Genomic DNA, 23,316 nt, shown 5'->3' with positions numbered 1-23,316 from the left:
AAGCTCATGAGTTTCCACTATATACCAAAATACTTTATATATATACATCTCCCACTGCGAAAGAGCAAAAGAGACACCCTGATACCTAGTCTTTATACAAAGCCAAATATTTTCTTCCTCCAAATCAAGTAACCATGAAGTAAAATAAATGGAATAAGTTTTTAATGATACAGAGAAAGAAAATGTTGAGGAACAGGGCTGGGTCTTTCCTGTGTTCTCTCACAATGGAGATTCCTCGTCAGCCGCTGTCCCCAGAGGAATGACCATCCATCTTCAAAAACAACCTCTTTATACAGTTTATACAGCACAAGTCATAAATCACTTTAGAAAAAAAAAAAGTATCATTTCCTAAATTGGAGAAAAAAAGAAAGTGGGGGGAGGCGCAGGGGGAACTGAGTTTTTAATGCCGCTTCTATTCAGGCTTTACAACACAAAGAAGATGTAAACATTTAAAATAAATAATAAAATAAAGATCATATCTTCTCCCCTTCCCTTCACATACCTCCCCCCTACCCCGAATCAAAAATTTGATCCAGCCCCTCCTGAACATGTTGTCAGCATTGGAAAATTAAAACCCTCTCTTGATACATGGCCAAAACACAAGAAATATAAGAAATTAGTAGTGGGACGAACTGGGAATTTCTTCTAGAGAGCTGCAGGAGGCCGCAGGCACGCCTGGAACTGTGCACACGCATGAGCACACACACAGACACACACGGACACACGATACCCAACCTATTAATAAATAGTGAGATGCTGGCTTTGAGGATGAATGCCAAGAAGACTCAGCAAGCAGAATGCAGCGAGAGCCCTCGCCTGAAGTTTAGAAAGCAAGTTGCACACACCGTGTGTCCTGTTGGTCCACTGAGGACTCATCGGAGGGGTGCAGAGGAGCGCAGGTGGGTGGAAGCAGGCGCCTCCATGCTGTGGGGGATGGGTCTTTGAGAACAAGTATCAGACTGAAGCCTATTTTCCCGGGATCTTCCAAGAAAGACTACCTCACCGCCAAGGGTTTTTGTTGAGCTATTTACTTGGGGGCCTTTGATGAGAGGATGCCTTCACCCCTTACTCTCATCCAAAAGAGGATGAATATAAAAGTGCCTAGCAGTGCCTGGGATTCTCCTCCCTTCAGGGGCCACACAGATGTCTGATTGGGGAAGGAAATCAACCTGACATGAAATGGCGGTCTTGCAACGCCCACTGATGAGTTTCAAGAGAGAAACAAGGCGAGGCTCCAGCTCCATTCCCCACCTTTACACCTGGAATCTGGTAAGGGAGGACAGAAGCAGAGAGGGAATGTTCTCCCCAGAGCATCCAGCCCTGAAGGTTCTTGGCTCTGAGATGCCTCTGCGACCAGCCACAGTGGCCAGCCCTGGCCTTCCACACAGACAGAACAGTGTTTCTGAAAACCTCCTCAGGGATTCTCTGCTCAGAGGTGGCTCCAGCAATTTCCTAAGCCTCTCCTGGGATCTGCTCTCTTTCCTGGGCCAGCGGCTGTCCCCACCTCCCCAGCCAAGGGGACGACCACTCCCAGAGAGGCCAGCCAGGTAGCCGTGAGAACTGCTTAGCCGATGGAGGAGCTTCTGCCCTGGGACTTGGGGAAGCACAACGGTTTCTTGACTGAGACCAGCACATCTGCACCACAGCAGTGCCCGCAGAGGAGGGAACAGGGGCTGGTGATGCTGGAGCAAGGGGGTGCGTGTGAGTGAACTCCTAGAGCAGCAGAAGCAATAACAGGAAAGGCTCAGGCCTTAGGTGTGAACACTTGGCCTTCCCCAGGCTGTGCAGAAGGCCAGCACCTCCGAGGACAAAGCGAGAGTGGGGAGGGTCACGCTTCCACAGTCCATAGTCCGGCGGGGCTGGCTGGGTTGGCCCTTCTGCTGGTTCCAATGGTTCCAGTGCCAACACGGCTTGAAATCTGAACTGACACCAAAACCAGGCTAAGGAATGTCCAGGGTGGCCCCAAATCCCAGACTGTGACCTGCGTTGGGATCCGGACTACACAGGGTGGGCTATAAAGGGGATCTTAGGGGGGAAAAAGAGAAAGCAGCTTTATTTAAGAAATATCTCTATGCACAAAGAAGCAAAGTGCTCCCTCTTGGCTCCAATACCGCTTGAGATGATGAAGCCTTTCGGAGCCCCGCAAGCCCGGCCCCCCTGCCCATCTCCTCTTCCCTCAGCCACTGCTAATCTGAGGCCAGAAACCCAGTCGCCCATTTTTCTCAGAAATACTCTTCCCAGAGGCCCTAGGAACCCGGAGGGCAGCTTTACAGCCAAAGAACACGGGCAAGAACAGGTTTAAATCATTAGGACAAAGTCCCTTTTCTTTCAATCGCCCCGCTGTCTGGCTGGCCCTCACACACACCACTTCCAGTCCCGCTGGGCTGTGTTTTAAGCATGTGGCTTTTCCATCCGCCTGTTGAGTGCGTGTAAGTGGGCAGTGGAATTAAATAATGACCAGCGGTGTGACTTCAGGATGGAAAAGGAAGGAACAGGTGTGTGAAGCCTCTGTCTAGAGCGGGCCTGGGAGTTTAACCACCACTGTGTGTAAGTAACATCAGTGTCATCAGTCCTGCTGAGCTGCCAGGGCACCCTGGGAAGGGGCCGCTCTCCTGCAGGGAAAAGCAAAACCTCCTCGCTCCGATGTCAGCAGCTGCAAAGACTCAACAACCAGGAATGGTGTGGAAGCCCCCAAGCCCCGGCAAGAGCGCGTGGGGCCAGCTGCTCACGGATTGTCAACTGGATCAGAAGAGCACCCTGGGGTGGGGCCGGGTGCAAGAAAAAGGAATCCATCAGGTGGCAGGTGACCACAGGGGGCAGATGGGCCCAGCGCCTCACTGAGACATGTTTGGCCAAGGCAGGCTGCGACCCCAGTCCATCCTCCTCCTCCCTGTGCCCTGGCTGGCCCTTCCTTACTTGGAGGCTTGGGAGGAGCCTCCCCCGGGGAGGGCCCACGCTCATTAAATCTCCATGGGTGGCGTCATCCTGAGAGCCAGGGAAGGGCGGAGCCCAGCAGGGCCCTGGAGTGGAGTGTGGTTCCTGGGAGGGACGCCTCCTAGGTCTGGAGAGAAGGGTCCAGGGGCAGGACGGTGAGGCGGTAATTACAGGAGACGCCCTGCTCAAGACACCAGGTGAGGGGAAGCTGGCTGGGACACCCATGTGGCTTTGTTGGCACTATTCCTGGCCTGGTAATTAGGCGTTTGGCAAACCCCACCTGTCCCCAGTTGTCTCACACCCTGTCTTCTGGCCAAGCCGACGGTCCAAAAGCCATCTCCGAGGGTGGGGAGGAAGGGTCCTTCAAGCCTCCCAGGGTCACAAGCTCAGGGAGCCCTGTAGGGGCTCTGGAGGGCGGAGCACTGAGGAGTGAAGGGAAAGGAAGGTTCTGTATTGCACTTTGACTGTCCCCTTCTGGAAGAGTCACCTGCTGCCACATCTCCAGAAATGAAGAGCTTTAATATCCAGACCACCCAGATGAAATGTCATGGCAAATTTGAAAAAATAAACCAAGAGGGAGTGAAATTGACACCGTGGGAGGGAGGGGCGAGTCGAGGGAAGGTGAACCAAAGGCACCAGGCATGCTTGGTGGGGCAGGAAAGGACACCATCACTCCAGAAACAGCGTAACAAAGGGACAGGAGCCATCGGACCAGCTCCGGGCTCTTCAGAAGCCAGAGATGTCTGAGTCTGCCAAACCAAGTTCTCCATGGCTTTTCAAGAAAGAGGATTTGCTTGCAAGATGAACGGGGGCGGAGGTCCCATGGCTTCCAAAGGTCAACTCAAGTCCTCCAGCGCCCACTGCAAAGTCCCACCTGGGTTCCCCGGAGCCCGGAAGCTTCCTGGCAGGGTCCCCCTTTTGCCCTCATGGCCTTGGAGCACTTAAAGGTGCTGGTCCCTGGGAAGGGGCAGTGCCGAGGACCCCTCCAAAGCCGGGGAGGACAGCGTGGGGTTACAGAGCCAGCAGAGTGGGGGAGTTCAAGGAGTCTGATGACTGGTCCCCGCTGCTACTGCTCCTGCGGTGAGCCTTGGAGCAGGACTCGGAGGGCGACGCAGGCGACTCCTGCTCCAGGACGCTGGGGTAGGTGAAGACGAGGTTCGAGGTGCCCGGGGTGATGGCCGGCGTGGAGGTCACCACGATCGGGGTGTGCAGGGGCTCCTCCCCATAGAAGCCCCCGGCGATACTGATGGGCTTGATGACAGAGCGCTGGGCCTTGTCCAGGCCTGCAGATGAGGAAGAGGGGCTGTCCTCCTCCAAGGGCTCCTGCTTCACCACCACGGAGCCCACCGCGCTACCGCCACTACGCATGGGCTGCATCCCGGGGGCTGGAGGCGACCTGCGCTCCTCGGGGCTGATCTTGCACACCGGGCCGTGGGCCACCAGCATGAATTCCAGCTTTTCCTTTTCTTTCTGCAGCTCAGCAATCTCTTTCTGCAGGCCTGACTTCTCCTCCTCCAGCTCCTCCGTCTCCTGTGGGGGGAAGAGAGGGGTGTGAGGGACAAAAACCTGCTGAGGACCTGCCAGGGGACAGTTCGATCCAGATGAGAAAGGGAGGACCAGCAATGTCCTCAGACGACGGTTCACACCTGGCCACAGACCATGCTAGTTCTGAGTCATGGGGCCGCTCATGGTCTCCTTTGTTTCCAAAGGAGGGAAGCTTGAAGGAGGAAAATAACAAGCGTCATTGAGCCATAATTGAGCATTTACTTGTTCCAGGCACCGGATGAAGTATTTCATACGTTATCTCACTCAGTTTTTTCCCCCTGGTTCTAGAGATCAAACCCAGCGGCATTCTACCTCCAAGCTACATCACCAGCCCCTTTTTTATCTTTTTATTTTAAAATAGGATCATACTAAGTTGCTACAGGTCTCCCTAAATTGCTGAGCTTGGCCTTGTGCCTGTGATCCTCCTGTCTCAGCCTCCCAAGTATTGGGATTACAGGCTTGTGCCACTGTGCCTGGCTCTTTCAAAAATTTGGAAAGCATGTTATCATCAGCCCACTTGTAGATGAGGAAACAGAGGTTCAGAAAGGTTTAGTAATTTACCCAAAATGACAGAGCCAGTAGGTAAGGTATCCCAGATTTCAATCCCAATGTATCTAACTCCAGAGTCCATGTATATATTCTACTGCCTGGGTGCTAGGATTGCCCCTGAATTGGCATGAGGCGTAAGGGAATTTTTCATGAAAAAAGGAGCCCAGGATGCAGCCCCATCCCTCTCTCCTTCTGTACCTCCCCAGCCTCATGTCCACACACCTACGGTCACAGACGTTGACCCCAAGCCTGCATGAGAGTGGTGGCTCTCTCCTGCACCCTCCTGAACCTCAGCACCAGGACAGTACCTGGCTTGCAGTAAGTGCTCAGTCAAGCCCTGTGGGGTCTTCTCATTCTGTGCTCCAATTTCTGAAGCCTGGGTCTCAGGACTGACAAGACTTGAGAGAACATTCAGTTATTCAGCTCACCACACCCTCCAGAGGAGGCAGCTGAGCGCTTACAAGCCTGCGAAGGTTCCTTGGACCCTTTCTTTCACACCAACCCCAAGAAGCAGAGGCAGACACATGGAGGGCCGCGCCCCCGGCTTCCTCCCCCACTCTCCCTAACACAGATTCCTGTCCACAGACATGGAGATGCGGGCTAAGAGCGCCATTAAGCAGAGTGTGGCATATTCCAGAGTAAAAAAAGTTTTTGTCTGTCTCAAGGGTCTGATGAACATCAAGAGCTCACAACAGGCTTCCTGTGGATGGCGTGGCTCAGGGCACTGGGCGGTTGGGTCGGGGGCGGGCAGAGGAGTGGAGTGTGAGGTTTCTGGGAGAAGAAGAAAGGAAAGAGGCCATTCTTGGGTTGGTAGTTAAGGAAGGCCTCAGATAGACACAGGGCGTAGCCCCCTGAAGTAACAGAAGCCTCCAAGGTGGGCTGGCTGCTCACCTGAGGCTGGACAGTTCCGGCCTGTCCTCCATGGGACATGACCACAGGTATCAAGGAATTCATAGAGTGTACATCCAGTGCCCGAGGACTGAGGGTGAACCGGGGGAAACCTAAGCAGGCAGATTCTACCTGAGCGGGTTAAATAAACCAATGGGATGTTTGCCAAAGCCCCATCCAGGAGGGTCACTGTGAGGACCACTGATGGTCTATCTTGCTTCCTCATTTTGAAACCATCCCATTCTGGCTTTGGGCTTCCTCCACACCACACACAGCCCTTCCTGTTGGGCTAGGCTCTGGGAGGGTTACGTGACTTTGGTCAGGTCGAGCTTACAAGAGGGAAGGGCCAGGCCATGGGCCCCCAAGGTCTGGGCAATTAGGGCACACAGGAGAGTGACTCAGAGGGCAGAATGAGGTACCAAGGCCTCGGCTCCAGGCCCATGCTTCAGGGGACTCTCCTGCCCATGAAGGATATGAGACAGCCCCAAGAAAATGTAATTCACCTGGCACCTGGCCTATTTCCATCAGGATCCCCACATGTACCCCAGTTCCACTCACACTGCAGTGCGTAAGCCAGGCTGGGCCACCCTGCCAGCAGTAGACATGGGGGTGGCTGGAACCTCGGAGTAGCCATGGATGGGCAGGTCTGGATCTGCCTGGGCTCTGTGGGCTGGCAATACAGACGTCCCTGCTATCCCTCACCAAGAGCCCCAGCAGGACTGAGAGCAGAGAGCAGTATGCAGGCAACGAGAAAAAAGGTTCTGGCCCAAGAAGCTTGTTCAGATCCTCTCCCCAGACCCAGGCTGGTGGCAAAGGCCCCCCCCCCATCCATCCATCCATCCATCCATCTATCTATCTATCTATCTATCTATCTATCTAATTCAGCAGTGTTGACCTGTGTGCTCAAAGGGAGGAATGTTGGATCTCTCATCCCCAAGCCACGGGTAAGCAAGGGGAGGGTGGGATGCCGCAGCCCTGGGCCTCCGCCCCAAGTGCTCCCACCCTCACAGGGCTCCTCACCGCCTGCAGCTTCTCCGTTAACTCCCGGCGTCGGTTCCGGCACTTGGCAGCAGCCAGCTTGTTCCTCTCCCTCCGGATTCGACGCTTCTCCTCCTCTTCAGGGGACAGCTAGAGGCCAAGGTGGAGAATCATGATTAGAATGAGGCAAACAGTTCATGGCATTTTCAAAAACTGCATCTTAAGGCAAGCGGCCCTTCTGGAATCAGAGGGGAGAAAGGAGAGCCAGAGGCTCGGGGCTGAACTCCTAGGCCCCAGAGCATGCAGCTCACTGCTGTTTGCTGCCTGAGTGGCACTTGTCGCTCACTTATCCCTGGAAGGCCATGTTTTGTGTTGAGAGGGAGAAAGAGGGAGAGGAAGGGAGGAACAACTCAGCCGCCCCTGCTCCTTGGCAGCCCAGGACAGAGAGGAGCCCCTCCAAGGAGCTAGGCCCCACCCACTCCAGCAGTTTCTTCCAAACCCTGGATAATTACTCCTCCTCATCACAACGAGCCTCATTATCCTCATTTGGTTAAGTGGTTGGGCCCAGAAGAATCCCCCACATAGGTAAGATCCACCCAGGGCAGAATGTTCTGTTGTTGGAGGGAAGGCCCGGGAGCCCCTGCACTCCTGACTCCCTCTGCCAACCCTAGAGTGCCAGCTGCTCACAGGTCGGCCCCAAGGACTCCCCAGTGACCCCGGCACAGCGCAAGGCTGCACGGCATGTGCAAAAGGCGGAGCAGCCCCCTGGCACACTCCTCCTGCTGCCCACCCCTCCCACTCATTCAACAAATGGGCACCTTCCATGTGCATCCACAGGTCTAGGTGCCTGGGGCTTCTCTGGAAAACAAGGGAAGACCCCCCTCCAAGAGCTTAGGACCTCACCCCTTGAAATGAGTGCTTGTTTTAGGAACTCCTGACTCACACTGCTCATACAGAGCCCTTTAGAGCCGTGACCTCATCTCCCTCTCAGGCAGGGGTGATCCAGGCAAGATGGCTGGGAGCCACAGCAGAATCAAGGCAAAAGGAAAGGCCTCCCCAGTCAGTGCATACCTACCATGTGCCCCATGCTCTACTAGGTACTTAAAAGATTCCAAAGGTCCTGCTGTCAAGGGACACATGGAAAAAAAGCTGAAGCCACTTTTGGGGGAGGAGAGGGAAGCTATCCCATGGAGGGATGCTGCCTGGAGTGCTGGCCACCTCTGAGGGAAAGGGTCTCCATCCTGGCCGGTCCCAGAGTCCCAGGACACTCTCTGCCACCCTGGGAGTCTGCTGTGATGTCCTGAACAGCAAAGCAGGGCATAGCACCTGGACAATGCCATGGCTGTCAGCGTAGAGGTGACCCTGCAGTCCAGCTGAGGTCCCAAGGCCTAGAACACTGGCTGCCCATAAACTTTTCTTCACCTGAGCCCAACAGGGCTGGTTACCAAGAGAGCTGGGGTCTCTGCTGCAGTCCTGGATTTAGAGCTTTCCTGAAAGCCCAGCAACTGCCCCCCCCCACCCAGATCCCTCACTAATGAGGGGCAGAAAGAAGAAAGAGCAGGCCTTGGGCCACTTCAAACCTTCCCTCCCTTGCCAACTCTGGGCCTCAGAAGTCTCTCCCCTGTTTGTGAGGTGTGGGCCAGTGAGATCGATGTGGTTACAGCTACTGTGAAATCAGCACCTCGGCCCCACCTACAAACCATACACACCCTCCCCTCCCGAGCCTAAGAGTCACCAGGCTCAGAGGGAGCCCCTGGGCAGGCTGGGAGGAGGCCCCAGGCTGGCTGGCTAGCAGGCCTCAGGGGAGGCTGGGGAAGAACGGAAGTAAGACTCTAAGCCTTGGAGGAAGACCAGAGGGCAAGGAACCGGACTGCCCAGGGCCCAGGATGCCGCAGTCCAGGCTTCTCGAGGCTGCAGCAGGGCTGTCTCAACTCTAACCCAAGTGAGATAGAATGCTCCGGGCTCTCTCCCTCCCTCCCCAAAAAGGAAGGAAATTCCCCAGACAGATTGTCTTAGGGCAGGCCTAGGTGGTGTGGTGGGAAAAACACAGGGCTATTACTAGTTCACTGTGTGGTTCTGGTAAGGGCCCTAGAGCAGAAATTAGAAAAGATGGTCTCCGAAGCCCTTTCTAGATATAGATTTGAAAAGCCACAGTGAGGGGCCTGTTGGCTACCTACCTAACAGCAGAAGCCCAATGGGCATCCATGAGCTCTGGCTACTATGGCGTCCATTACACACACTTCCCACAGGGCCCTGCTCTGTGGCCCTACCATGAGCATGTATTAGACACGAGGCCCGACTTTGTCCTCAGAGGAGCAGGCTCCTGAGGGAGCTTCAGGCTCCTCAGAGTGGTATCTTGGGGACTACTGGCCCTGGGTCCACCATTATCCACTGGAAACTGTTTAAAGGCCCTCGTACTGGAACACCATCCCTGGGGACACCCGAGTAGAAGTAGATTGGGTTGGAATGGCCAGGAGTCCATGTGTAACTGGAGGGCCTCTCTAGACTCTCACTTCATTTGAAATGGAGGTTCCGCTGCTTAAGCATTTGCCTTTTCTGGGCTCACAGAGGCATGGCCTTGTCGTAAGCAAGCCCTGCACAGGAAGTCCAGGCAACTCGCTTACATGGAGTCTAGACTTCCCCGCTCACTTGCCAGCTGAGTGCAGCAGGTGGTCTGGGCCTTGGTCATAATGTCTGTGAAGGGGGCAGATGGGCCTCTCCGAAGGCATCCATCCTTTTTGGGTATTAGGCATGATTCTAATTTCTCTTTCTGGAACCAGGTGGCTCAGCACAGCCCTGGCTCACTGTTGTTGCAGGTGATGGGCCTTTCGACTGGGTAGATGCTTTTCAAAAAGCAGAGTCCCCACCATTACTCAACTTCCCTCCCAGCCAACTCAGCTCAAGCCCCTTTGGTGGTGGTGGTGGGGTATGTCTGATCTCTACTCTCCCATCAGCTAAAACAGCTAACCAGATTCCTGAGGCCCCAGAGCCATTATTCTTCTGGAATATGCATTCTAGACCCTTGAAATGGGCTCCTGCTTCTAGTCGAAGGCTTGGAACACTGAGGAATGGAAAGTCACATGGACAGCACCAGCTCTGCTGAATGCCCTGTCTGCAGCAGACAGGGGGAGACAGACAGCTCAGAGTGAATCTATAAAAGCTCACAGGGCTCAGTGGGGCTCATCTGTGGACCTCTGTCAAAGCCCGGAGCAGGGCCGGGGATGTGGCTCAGTGGTAGAGCACCTGCCTAGCAGGCACAAGGTCCTGGGTTTGATCCCTAGCACAACTCAGAGCAGGACACTGATGTAGGCAGGCCACGACAGCCCTCCCCATTCCCAGACCCTTTCTTCCTGCAACACTCTTTCTGTATGTGATCCCCTTCAAACACCAACAAGTCCTTGGAGGTAGGAACCATAAGCCCCAATTTTGAGCAGAGGAAAGTGAGACTCAGAAATTCTGAGGGACATAAACAAGAGGACAGAGCCAGGCCTAGCTTGGTTCTCCAGCTCTGCCTCCAAGGATGAGCCGCTCAGCTCCCTCATCTCCCCCAATGCTTCCAGAATAGTAACCCTACTTCCCACTGGTCTGCAGAAAAATATTCTGTGCTTATGAGGCCCCCAAAGCCACCAACATGGCTCTTTTCCACTGGACTGAGCAGTACCTGCTCATCTCTCCTCCTGCGGCCCACGGTGGTCCCAATGGTCTTGATCACGCCGGGTCTTGGCAGGGCCATGTGCCCAGGGACGGAGGCCAGGCCCGGCAGGGGGCTGTAAGGGTGCGAGCGAGTATAGGGGTTGGACATGGAGGTGATCACCGTGGGCTGCACCATCCACTGCAGGTCCTGGCTGGTGGTGATGGCGTTGATGGTAGGGATGAAGGCACTGCCCGAGCCAGGCATATCTACCCGGAACTTCTGAAACAAGGAGAAAGGCATGGTTGAGCCAGAAGACACTGGATGGACAGGACAAGCAGAGAAAGGCAAAAGCCCACAGACTGTGGGTCAGCACTTGTAGGGCAAGGTCAGGCCCCCAGGTGGGCCTCCCTGAAGAAACCCCACACATCCAAGAAACAGGAGGGTTTTAGCTATTCCTGGGTGTCACACTGGATCCTTCCCTGACTGAGGTCCTGAGGACCCCATCTGCAGGTGGCTCACAAAGGATGCGGCCATATTCCAAATGACTTCTAGAACACACCTAAGGCCTAGCTGCTCACACTTACCCCAGGGCCCGCCAGGGCACCATCTCCACGATGCAGCACCTGGCTCCAGAGCCTCTGAGTCGCCTGCCTATGATTCCCCAGAGTACTAGCTCAGGACATCTTAACTGGGAGATTGCAAGAAAGAAGAGCATATTATGTTTGCATCTGCCACTTTCCAAAGAGGTTCAGGATGGGGCTATGACCCCATAAGGGCAAAGCCAGGTCCGTAAGAAGATGTCCTCCAACCCACGAGACTGAAACCTAAGAGTCTGGCATTTGCTTCTAGACTTCCTCTTGCTGTCCTCGTTCCTCCTCCTTCCCTTCATTGGCTTGGGGCAGATATGCTGTGTCTAGCCCCACCTCGCTACACGTCTCTCCATCTAGCCTCACAGATAGGTCTGCAGGAAACTTTGGTGCTGGGAACTCCAAGTGATCCCTTAATTTATGCCCACATTGCAGAGATCTCTGAAATAGGCTGCAGGAAGCATTCTACTTAAAATATAACAGCAGGGTACAAAAATGAAAACAGGCCGGGCTCCTCAGCAGCCTTCTCCAAGGTAGCTCCAGACAGCGAGAGAGCAGGGGAAAGGAAGGGCCCCCATTTCCAGCATTTTGTAGGAGAAAGCCCCCAATGGAACTCAAGTGAATCCTCATCCTCAGACAATCTGCATCCGCAAAAAGGTTCCCTGAGCAGGTGCAGAGGCACACATCTGTAATCCCACCTACTCAGGGGGCTAAAGCAGGAGGATCACAAACTCAAGGCCAGCCTGGGTAACTTAGTGAGACCCTGCCTCAAAATAAACTATACAGGACTAAGGGTATAGCTCAGTGGTAGAACACCTGCCTACTTGCCTAGCGTGTGTGGGGAGGCCGTGGGTTCAGTTCCCAGTACTACACACACACACACACACATACACACACACACACACACTCTCCAGAGGGTTTTATTTTTCTCTCTCTTTAATCTGGCGGGTGAGATGACGACAGTAATAACAAGCTAACACTTACTAAATGACCAGCACTATGTTAATGTCTCCTCTAGATTATCTCATTAATTCTCCCTCTGAGGTAAGAACAACCATTATCTCCATTTCAGAGGCAGAAATTTAGTCTGAGAGAGATTAAGTAACTTCTCCGAGGTCACACTGCTAATAAGTAGTGGCATCAGGATTCAGACCCAGCTCAGCATGACGGCGAGGCCATAGTTCTCGACACAGTGGCACCTGAGTTGCTTGGACATGGCTTCCTTCTTCCTCCAAACCCAGCCCTAAGTGCTGGTGTCCAGTCCCACTGTCCTGGACAGTCACCTCTGCCAAGGGTCTCTACAGACCTCCTGTCTCACCAAGAAGTCCCCACATATCTGTTGGCCCCAGATGAAATCCTGCCACCATTAGCACGATGTTATAGTATCCCCAATTCTGGTCCAATCAGTAAAACTGAGATTAGAAGCATTAGCAGCTGCTAACACTGCCATCTTCCCCCCTGGTGACATCTGGGTGCTTGAGGACCTCATGGTAGCTGACAGAGCTGGGACCCTTCCTCAACTCTGTCACCACCTAACCCCAGTCTGGGTGGTAGGACATGACCACTTCACTTCCCAGAATGCTGCAGGGCCCCAAGCCAAGAGAAATCAGCGAAGAGAACTATTCAGGACAATAAACTCTAGGAGGAATGCTGTCCCAGAGCAGTGGTGGATTTGGGATTCCAGAGGAGAGCTGCCCAGAGCAATGGAATCTGGGATTCCATGAGGAGGGATGCCCAGTGCAATGGATTCTGGGATTCTATGAAGAAAGCTTCCCAATGCAATGGATTCTGGGATTCTATGAGGAAGGCCTTTCTGGGATTCTATGAGGAAGGCCTCCTATTGTAATGGATTCAGGGATTCCGGAGGATAGCTGCCTAAAGTGATGGACTCTGAATTGCACTCCAAAAGCAAAGATAATGGAGCTTTGTAGCAGAGGCTGACTGAAAAGAAGCAGGTGTATGTGAAGGAGAGAGGAGCACAGCAAACAAGAAAGGATTCCAGTGGGAAATGATCTTCAAGGAGAAAAAATGGACAAGTGGGGTTGGGCTATAAGGAGGCTGAGATGCGAGAGCTATGGGCATGTCTAGGTGTCTGTAGAAGCCCTGAGCACCCAGCAGCGATTTTTCTCTTGGGATGATGGGTAGGAGGGCTAGGGAGCTGACTCAGATGGAGGCCTGGGTCTATGCTCTGGTTCAGCCTTGAAGAGCTTGGCCCTGGCCAATTGCTGGGGATTCCCTTCCAGGATGTAAAGGGGAACACTAACCCCAGACTCCCTGCTGGGTTATGAGGGTTAAATAAGTAGCTTCTCATAATCACAGGCTGCAAGGCACTCTGGTGCCTCTCAACCCTGGCTGCACACTAGAAATATTCTGAATAGCTTATTAAAAAAAAAAAACACTAACATCAGAGCCTCATCATTAGAGTTCTAAAATTATCAGGGTTTTGATAAAGGTACTTTAACTCTAAAAGATTACAGTATAAAGCCAGGGTTGAGAAACACTCCAAACAAACTGAAGGTACTACGGTCATCAGCATTGCCCCACCACCATCATCATTACACTGGTCCATGTGGTCTGCACCGGGAAGCCCCAGGGAGACTTGCCAGCTGCCCACTCCTGGAAGTCCCAACTTTGGCATTCCACACCTCTTCCCAAGTCAGGTTCTAGGTCTGAGTTGCTCCTGACACACAGTGCCATGGTCTACTGTGACCCCCTCCTCCACGGGACAGATGTTCCATGGAAGTTCACTCATTCCAATGAACAAAAGTTCACCTGCTTTAGGCTTGGGGGAGAATGCAAAAAAAAAAAAAAAAAATCTGCTGCAAAGTTGGGAGCCTAAGATTCCTTGGGGATGAGCAGGAGCCTCGTGGCCCCTCTTGGTCCCTCCACTTTGCAGATGGCAAGTCCACAGAATGAGCTTCCCGGTATACATCAGACAGATTCCTTGCAGCAATGGCTTGGTCTAGACAAAACAAGACAGCAATAAAAACAAGGCGGGAGGTAATGACTGCCTCTGAAACGCATGTACACCTTGTTTCAGACAGAGGTAAAACCATCTGGATAACACACTGGCTCCAAACTGCAAGCAAAACAATGTCCCATCCCCAGAGGGGCCTGGGGCCTGATAAAGAAGGCTTTTGTCTCCAGAGGAACTTCTCTAGGAGACACACAAAAGTTTCAATTAGATCTGGCAGATGGGTCTTGTCTCAACTCCAAACATATTATTCAGAAAGCAACACTGGGATAGGGAGAAGAGGCCAGGCTAAGAGTTTGTGGTCCCAGAAGTTAGCCTGGCATTCTTCTGTGCGAACAGATCCAAGAATCAGCCAAATGTCCTGTTGGGGATAAATCCTTGTTCTCTGTGAATGAGTAAACATTAAATAGAACCCAAGGCGAGGCTTCCCAGCGGCAGGTGCCACGGTGCCCACTGCAGAACCAGGTGTGCGGTGGCAGAGGCAATGCAGGTCCTGACCTCCCTGGGGATGGGACTGAAGATGGCTGTGTGGCATTCCAGCCTGGCCCAGCCTCCAAATACTTGAACTGTGTCACCCTGCTGACTTCTGAGTGCATGCCGGAGAAGGACAAACGGCCCCCACATCCCTCTCAGGGCAGAGTTTGGCAAACTTTGCTGTAAAGGGTCACATAGCAAATACTGTGTGGGCCATATAGTCTGTGCTACAAACAGACGTGCCTGGTTCCCATTAAACTTCATTTACAAAAATAGTTTGCCAATCCCAGTCCTAGGAGACAATTCTCATCTCATCTTCCAGGCTCCAGCTGGAAGTAAAAGAATAAAGAGAGGAAATACGAAAGCAAAGTCAGAACTGGAATTGCTCTCTGACCCAAAGAGATGGGCCTCGCTCATCACCTTGGATCTGCACACCTGAGCCACAGGTCAGGCCCTCACAAGCCTCACTGTGGGTCCCTCAGATGGAGACCTCGGAGTCACTCTGCAGCACCCTGCCCCCCCTGGTGCCACGGGCTGTTCGGTGAGTAAGTGGGTGCCTCTGTCATTGCTGAGAAGAGAATCTAGGAACACAGGACCAACTTCAGCAGGCTCAGAGAAGTCTCACAGCCCACCAGTTACTGACTTGGGAAAAAGCCTTTTAGGATGCTACAACAGGGCTTCACATTCAGAAATGAGGATCACAAGCCAAGCGTGGTGGTCCATGCCTATAATCCCAGTACTTATAAGTGGACACAAGAACATCACAGGTTTGAAGCCAGCCTGGGCAATTTAGTGAGACTCTCAACAACCTAGTGAGGCACTCTTTCAAGACAAATTAAAAAGGGCTGCAGGGTATAGTTTGGAGGTAGGATTCCCTTGGAGGTTCAATCCCCAGTACCAAAAAAAAAAAAGAGAGACTCATACCTATGGCCTTTGCTGAATGGTCTTCAAAACTAAGGGTTTGGACCTCCATTTCCCACAGGACTGAGAGGGGCAGAGGGCTTATCCCAAGGACCCCTGGGCTGAGCAAAAATGGCATTTGACACAGAAGCCAGAGTTGGTATTCTGGGCTCCTCCCCTTGGCCAGGCACTTCTCTGTCAGATTCTTCTCCTTTCTCTCCTTCTTTTTTTCTTTTTTCAGTACTGAGTATCGAACCAAGGGCCTTGCACATGTCAGGCAAGAGCTCTGCCACTGACGACCTCCCCAGCCATCATTCATGGGATTCATTCTTACCAGGGCCCCCAAGTGTTCAAGCCATGAGCCCTGTGGCCCATGTGACCTGCCCCACCTAGACACAGGGTGATATCCTAAGAAGAACTGGGCTCTTCCTCTTTTTTATAGTCCCAAGAAGGGAGAAGGAAAATTCCAACCCCTCTGAAGGTTGGTCCAGGGTAAGAGAGAAGGCAAGGGCTAACGCTATGGCCACATTCCCTGAGTCTTGCGCCTACGAGGCCGGTCCCAGCCCAACGCAAATGCTCTGCGTGTCTGCAGGACCCAGGATGTCCTGCAGAGCCTTCAGAAGGGAGTCCAGCTAGTCTTCACAGTCTGCGATGGGCCTCCCTCTGACCTCCCACCTTTCATTCTTCTCTGAGGAAATTCCATTTAGGTCACAGTGGAAATTGTTGCTAATAACACATGATTTCCAGTTTTACGGTACACAAACACTGTCTCAGGTGATCTGCTTCCTGCCAGCCTCTTCTCTATCCCAGCTTCACTTGAAAGAACCAGTCTTCTGCCACCTCACTGCCAGGTGAAGAAAATCGAGGAAGAAAAAGAAAAAAACAAGGGAGAGGTGACAGGGGTCAGTATGGCGTCATCCCCAGGTCATCCCCCCTGGCCAGAGCCCATCCCAAAGCCCCAGAGGATCCAGGCCATTATCCTACGGCCCCCTCTCTTTCCCCTCCAGGCAGCAGAGCTCTGCACTGAGTGAGAAGGCAGGAAGACTTGCCATCTTGTCTGCCCTTAGAACCACAGGAAGTGGAAGCTGCTGACGTCTGCCCACCGGACAGGGCCGACAGACCACGCTGGCCAACGGAAACCTTACATGTTGCCTCTCCAGCCCAGGGATCTGAGGAGAGGCAGGGCTACCAAATGGGATTTGGAACTGATATATTTACCTCAATTAGAGGTAAATATATCTTTTTAAAATAAATATATTAATCTTATTTATTTATTTATTTATTTATTTATTTTTGCGGGTCTGGGGATGGAACCCAGGGGCCTTCTACCTCCAAGCTACACCCCCTGCCCTATTTTTTACTCTTTATTTTGAAATAGGATCTCACTAAGTTGCAGAGGGCCTCACTAAGTAACTGAGTAGTGAACCACGACCCTCAGGTCTCCGCCTCCCAAATGCCGGGATTGCAAGTGGACACCACCACGCTGGGTGGAACTGCTGTATTTTGAAATGCTGTGGCCACCAAGTTACCACGTACAACGTGGATGAGACATTATCAACAAACTAGTGATGCTGGTTTATTTCTTTTGACATGTTAATCAGAAAGTTAGCTTCCCTCAAAACCAGTGTCTTTATTTCTGTTTAACAGGGGCCCAAGGCGCAGATGGCACTAGGACTGTCACCAGAGACACCTCCTTTGGTGTGCTTTGTCCTGGGGATGGACTAGGAGTCTGTCTCAGTCAGGTTCCTGAGGCACCAACAGGATTTGGGGTTCACTGTACTTTGGACCCAACCTGATCACCTGAACTTTTATCTGTCAGATGTGGTTCCAAGGATTTTGTGGTAATTTCCAAATATCAAATTCACCTTTCAAAGATCTATTAGCAGGAAGGATTTTTAAAAAAATGCTTTAAGCAATTCCAAAAGAGGCACTGCCAAGCCTTTCTGGGTCTGACCAGTAGCCACAGCATATAGATATTTAGTCTCCTCAAAAATAAAATTTAAAAAAAAAGATGAAGGGGACGGCACTGGTTCAGAATGCGTAAATTCTGGCGTGTTTTTATTAAGATAGAAAAGAAAAAAACAAAGTCCCCTAATTTTACATTCATCTTGAATAAGAAGGCAGTCATGAAAATGCTCTCGGTGCTTCAGACAGGGCCATTCAACGGCCACTCAGACAATGCATGACTGCTATTTCACCCCCATTCACTTTGAAGAAAAAGTGAAGCTGACTTCCACCATCAAGAATCAGCGGAACAGACAAATTCCTGGGATAACATTTTGTTTGATCCTAATCTACAACATCTGTAAGATCAAGGCAAAAAAAAAAAATTTTTTTTAAAAAGCACCCAGACCTTGAACACCCATCTACTTTCCCACCAATTCTAAACGACCCATCCCCACACACAATACAAACAAGGAAACAAGCCTTGAGAATTTGAAAATATTGTGCTGGTACCCTAAGAAACTGACAGGCATCAAAACAGGGAAAGGGGGGGAAAGTACTCTTTTTCCAACCAGGTTTTATTTAGAACAAAAAGTTTTAGAAGAAATTTCCTTTTAAATAAAGCAGTTCCTAGTTACCACTGTTAAATATATGGCATTTGTCTCTAAATAAAAAAGAAAAAAATCCTAGGAATTCCGAAAACGAACCAAGTTAACACTCTATGGGGCTGGAAAAATACATTCCCAAGATAGTTCTTCTAAAAATGTCCCGCAGAGGGCACCAGAGAGGCATATTTGAGGCTGATTTGGGAATCACAGTCATTTCTGGTAAAAAGTTCTTTGATGTGAGGAATGTCCCAGCCTGGTACAGTTGGCAAAAGTTCACTCTGGGGAATTTTGTGTGTGTGAGTGAGTGAGTGAGTGAGTGAGTGAGTGTGTGTGTGTGTGTGTGTGTGCGCGTGCGCGTGCGTGCGTGTTGGGAAAGGCAGTTGAAGAAGAAGAAAGCTCTTCTGGTATTCCTGGATTCCAAAAGAAAATAGTCCGCTTGATTTATTTTTCACACGTTATCTGAGAAACAGACAAATAGTAGCCTTTAAAAAGTCCTGGTCTTGTTTTTGTTTTGTTTTTGTTTTTGTTTTCATTAAAAGGGGGCCTGGCTGATGAAAACAAGTTATGAAATGACCTGTTTGTGTAACTGGTTGGATTGCGTAATGCTCAGGCCCTGAAACCGTAATAGTCAGGCAGCCCAGGCAGCCCGGCAGGGCATATATCTGGGAGGTGCTGTCCTAGGAAAATCAGGAAAGAGAAAAAAAATAACAACAAAAACGCATAATCCAGGAGGGGGAGGTGTGTGCAACTATCCCTCATAAAACTAAATCGTCAATGACTAACCTCTGTGATTAAAACTCTAACTGCAACAGGAAATATTTTTCATGTTTTAAGTTCCTGCCATATAAAAGAAGCAAGGTTTCAACAAAGAGTTGTCGTCCCCTTCACACCCCCCAAGTCACTGGAACTTGTGGCCATGTGTTAGAACCAAGCCTCGTGCAGCTTGAGAAAAGAAAAGTCTGGGTTGAGAAGCCGACAGCATGCTTAGCAGGAATACTGGACTCTGCAAATAAGGAGACCAGGAAAAAAAATCACTTCCCCAAGGGAAAACCTGAGAACCGTCTCAAGGATCAGTCCACTGTAATGCCATAAAGGAGGAAGGCCCATGAAATAAAGTGATTAAGGTTTTATCTGGTATGTAATAAAGTTACCTGGAGCCCAAGCTTGGGCGGGGTCACAGCACAGACTTGTGAAGTAACAAAAGGTTCTGAGGTCAGTCCTTAGGACCACAAACAGTTTTGCTCAAAGAGTACTGTTCCCCAAACACCACTACCAAGAAGCAGCAGACAAACTTGGCTGAGCGACATTACCTGGCCAGTCCCTCTGGTTTGAAAGGCGCCTCGATCAGGCTGCAGGGCCAAACGGGCAGGCATACATGAGAACCCGTGCACTGGTTGTTGCTAATTGCAAAATCCTCATGTGTTACAGCATGCTAGGAATTAGCCAACAGCTGCTTTTTGCTTCGGTAATGAGGCCCCATTACACTCTGCTGGACTGAGATCTCTTCCTTCTTCCTAACACTGGTTTCCTGTCTGATTTGCTTCCAAAACAGGGAATTGCCTCGGCTCACATCCTGGGCTCAAAGCCCTAGTGACACAGATCAGTCAGTTGGGGCACTGATGTCCGTCCGGTTTGACTTCCCATCCAGGCCCCAGGGTCTAAGCAATGTCAAGCAGGGAGACTGTACTATTCCAGTGATTACTGCCTTAGACACATTAGAGGGAGGAACAGAGAAGAAATTCAAAGGTCTCTTTCTGATTTGAGGGAGAAACAGGCGTTTGGGGATTTGTTGAATTGGAAAGTGAGGGAATGGGTATAAAGGACTCCAGCCTGCTGATTAATGACGTTTACAGTCAACACAAACCGCCAACTAGGCTGGGAAACAAACATAATCAACCACTTTTCAGGTAAGATTTTAAACTCATCAACTTGGCGCTGATTTTAAGGGCTCACAGACTGCGCTCTCTGTGCACAGACAAGCTTTGTGTGGTGGGCGATAAGAAGGTACCAGGGAGCCCTAAGAAGACACAGGAAAGCCATTTGGGGGTGGGGGGCTCACCAGGTATGGGGATTCACTTTGGAACAGGTATCCCTCTTCAGATCCCAAAGAAAGCCATGTTTCCATGATACTCTCCACCGGGTTCAGCCCTCCCTGAAAGCCCATCCCAGCCCCTCCCTGACCAGCTGGCCTCCAGAGACCAAGGCCACTGCCTCTCCGGAGCAACTCCTCCTGCTGCAGCCAACTTGGCTAGAGACTCCAGGGGACGCAGACCAAGGTGGGCTTCAGGTTGTAAAAAGGAGTTTTGCGTGTTAACCCTGCTTCCTCACAAGAAAGGGGGTGGGGAGCGCTGCCCCGGAGGGCAGGCACCCCACCAGCACCTCTCCGGTATTTATAGACACACAGATCACAGCCACAATCCCTCCAGTGCAAACCAGTCTGGCTGCTTTAGAAACAAGTTGTTTTTCTGCTCCCAGAACCACCCAGGAGCCCAAGTGATGTCTCTTTCCCCCAGTTCTCTGCGCTGGCCTCTTTGCCCCGGGTTCCCCCCTCAAGGCGCTCCTCCGAGGCTGTGTAAACTCCTGCCCGACCCTCGCAGGAAACGCGCGGGACACTCAGGCAGCCGCAGGAGCCAATCAAGGCCGGCCTCTTCCTTCCTGACCTTCGCACCTGATTCCCAGAGGCAGCCCTCGCCCTCGCTCCGGAGTACTCGGCGGAGCCCAACCGCGTTTCTGAGTTCCCGGCTCTAAGAACTCAGGCTTGATGGAGAGCAGAAGAAAAATGCCCTCCCGTAGGAACTAACTGGGCCCCTGGCTGTCTGGAGGTGCTTAGCGGGCGCAAAGATTCCCTTGTCTGCCCACCACGGAGAGATGGGAAGGCTTTGGGAGCCGGGATCCCGAAGGGAGGTAACAGGCTCCTGGGAGGGGGACCTGCGATTCCTGGAGCTCTTCTGGATACGCTGTAGTGTGGAGGAGAGTGTCTGTTGATTCTTCAAGCCCACTCCCAGCTCCAGTTTTAAGATAAAATAAAAGTGGTGGGTGGGGCAGAACAGGACGAAAATCCACAACTTACAACTGTGGCCCGTAGGTGTTTCCTCGCCGAGACAAGAAAGGGAAAAGAAAGCAGAGGAGAAGAGGAGAGAGAGAGAGAGAAGACAGACAGACAGGCGCGGCGAGAGTTAGGCAGGGTCCTCCCCGCGCCAGGTGCACCGGGGCCCGCACCTACCTGCTGGCCGCCGACGCCGGTGGAGTAGGACTCGGCGTGCGCAGGAGAGCCGCTGCTGCCGCGGGACGAGGTGTCAAAGTTCCCGGGATAATCCTGGTACATGATCCGCGGTGGGGGCCGGAGAGTCAACAGGGTGCTCGTCTTCCCCGCCCTCGCCGCGGCCGCGCTCGGCTGCCGCGCGCTCGTCCGCCCGCCGCGCGGGGCTCGGGTCCGGGCTCTCGGGCTCCCCCGCGGCGGCGGGCGCGGGCGGGAGGCGGCGGCGGCGGCCGGGCAGCGTCCCCGCGCCCTGCTCGGCGAGTGCGGCGGGGCCCGCGCTGCGCCCGCGCCTCCCTCTAAAGCGCCCCGCGCCCGGTCCCGCCCCGCGCGCCCTCCCGCCCCCGCGCGCGGCCCGAGCTCGGCGGGGACCGCGGGCCCGAGGAAAATGGGAGATGCCCAAGGCGCCGGGGCCCGAGAGCCTCGCCGGCCGGCTCCGAGCACCCCCGACTTGAGGCAGCGCCGAAGGGCAGCAGAGGCCGCCCGCGCGCACAAACTTCTATTTCCTCCTTTTCGAGAAGGAGCCCGAGAATAAACTTCCTGTGGCCGCCTCGCCGCCGGAGTTGCGGAGCGGCCGGGACCCGGCAGCGCCGCCCGGTCCGACCCGCCCGGCTGCTGCGCTCGCGGCCGCCCGCCCTGCGCCCGCCGCTCCGAGCCCTGCGCTCTGCCCGAGATGAGTCACTACAATGGCACGAGTTCAACTCCACACTCTTTATTCTCCAGCCCCGTACCATGTGGATTCACTCGCGTCAAGCCAGGCTCCACCTTGCGGGGCGGAGCGCGGGGAGGGAGGCGGCGGGCGCAGGGGAGGCGGCGGCGCGGCGCTCCCCGCCCGGCCCGCTGGGGCCCGGCGCGCCGAGGGGGGCGGCCGGGGGCGGGGGCGCGGGGTCCGCGCGGCGGGGGGGGGGTGCGGCCGCCCCGGGCCCGGCCCCGCCCCCGGCCCCCTCCCCCGGCCCGGCGCCCTGGGTCTGCTCCGCCGGCGCGCGTTGCCAAAGATGGTCATTTGCGTTAGAGGACGCGAGTGCGGGTTTCCTCGCTTCGGGTGACGTGGAGGGAGAGGGATTCCCTCGCCCGCTCGCGGGCGCGCGCGGCCTCCCCCGGCTGGACGGACGCTCGGACGGGGCGCGGGGCGGGGCCCGACCCCGGGTTTAGGAAACAACCTCGGCCCCGAGGACCAGACGGGCGGCTCCGAGCGGCGCCACCGCGAGGCGGAGAGGCCCGAGCCGCGGGCGGTCCGCGCCCTCCATGGCGCCGCCGGGTGCAGCGGGCGCCCGGGTGCGTGCGGACCCCGCGCCGCCCTGCGGCCGGGCTCGGCGGGGCGGGCCTGCCTGCTTTTCCCTCCGTGGCGGGCTGCCCACCGCTTCCCTTTTTTTTTTTTTTTTTTTTTTTTTGGTGTGTGTTTGTTTTGGGTCCTACAATTAATTGATGAAGAGTAACCTTGAAGGCGAACTTAGCTTAGAGAAGCTTCGCGGGCAGCCCTCTCTGCCAGGCAGCTAGGAGGCATCTCTGAGGAGCGATCGGGCCTTCCAAGCCAGCTCCAGACTGTTACACGTTAAAATGAAGAAACCCGGGCGGCCGGGGAGAGGGCGTGCCGCGAGCTGTCTCCAGCTACTTCGGAGCAGCTCCAGGCCCGCGGAGCCGGACTCCTGGGCCTTCCCTCCTGCTGGGCGGGGCGCGGGGTGAAGAGCTCTGGGCTCGGAGTGCCAACGCCGGGCGTGCTGTTTACGGGCTGGGCGAGCCCCTCAGCCTCTCTGGGTCTGTTTCCTTCTACGTAATGAAGGTTGGGGACAGATGTCTTTCCAAACCCCTGTCTGCTCTAGGGCTCCAGTCCTGCCGAAAATGATGCGAAGATCTGGTCCGGGGTCTGCCTTAGCCTCAGTTTACCCAACTCTTAAGAAGCCCTATCCGTATCCCCAAAGGCCCCTATGAAGACCAAACGGGGTGTGTTGTTTGGCGTCCACTGATTGTGAAGCGTTATGCGCTCTAACGCGTCCCAGTCCCAGTCCTCAGTTTCCTTATCTGCTAAGTGGGGGCGTTGCTAGGAA

General features: G+C 53.5%; 1 protein-coding gene across 1 annotated transcript; it reads right to left on the bottom strand.

Annotated features, from left to right (window-relative positions):
• Positions 1-3,945: 3,945 nt before the first annotated feature.
• FOSL2 (FOS like 2, AP-1 transcription factor subunit) lies at positions 3,946-21,340 on the bottom strand (the record flags this gene model as incomplete). The annotated part of the gene is made up of 4 exons (XM_080710970.1): positions 3,946-4,464; positions 6,937-7,044; positions 10,556-10,807; positions 21,239-21,340. The coding sequence occupies 4 exons, from the start codon at positions 21,338-21,340 to the stop codon at positions 3,946-3,948; spliced, it is 981 nt and encodes a 326-aa protein (XP_080567096.1).
• Between the last annotated feature and the right edge of the window lie 1,976 nt (positions 21,341-23,316).

This window comes from Muscardinus avellanarius (assembly GCF_963383645.1).
Source record: "Muscardinus avellanarius genome assembly, chromosome: 15".
In the NCBI taxonomy this organism is placed as follows: Eukaryota; Metazoa; Chordata; class Mammalia; order Rodentia; family Gliridae; genus Muscardinus; species Muscardinus avellanarius.
This window is presented reverse-complemented; position numbering and strand designations above follow the sequence as displayed.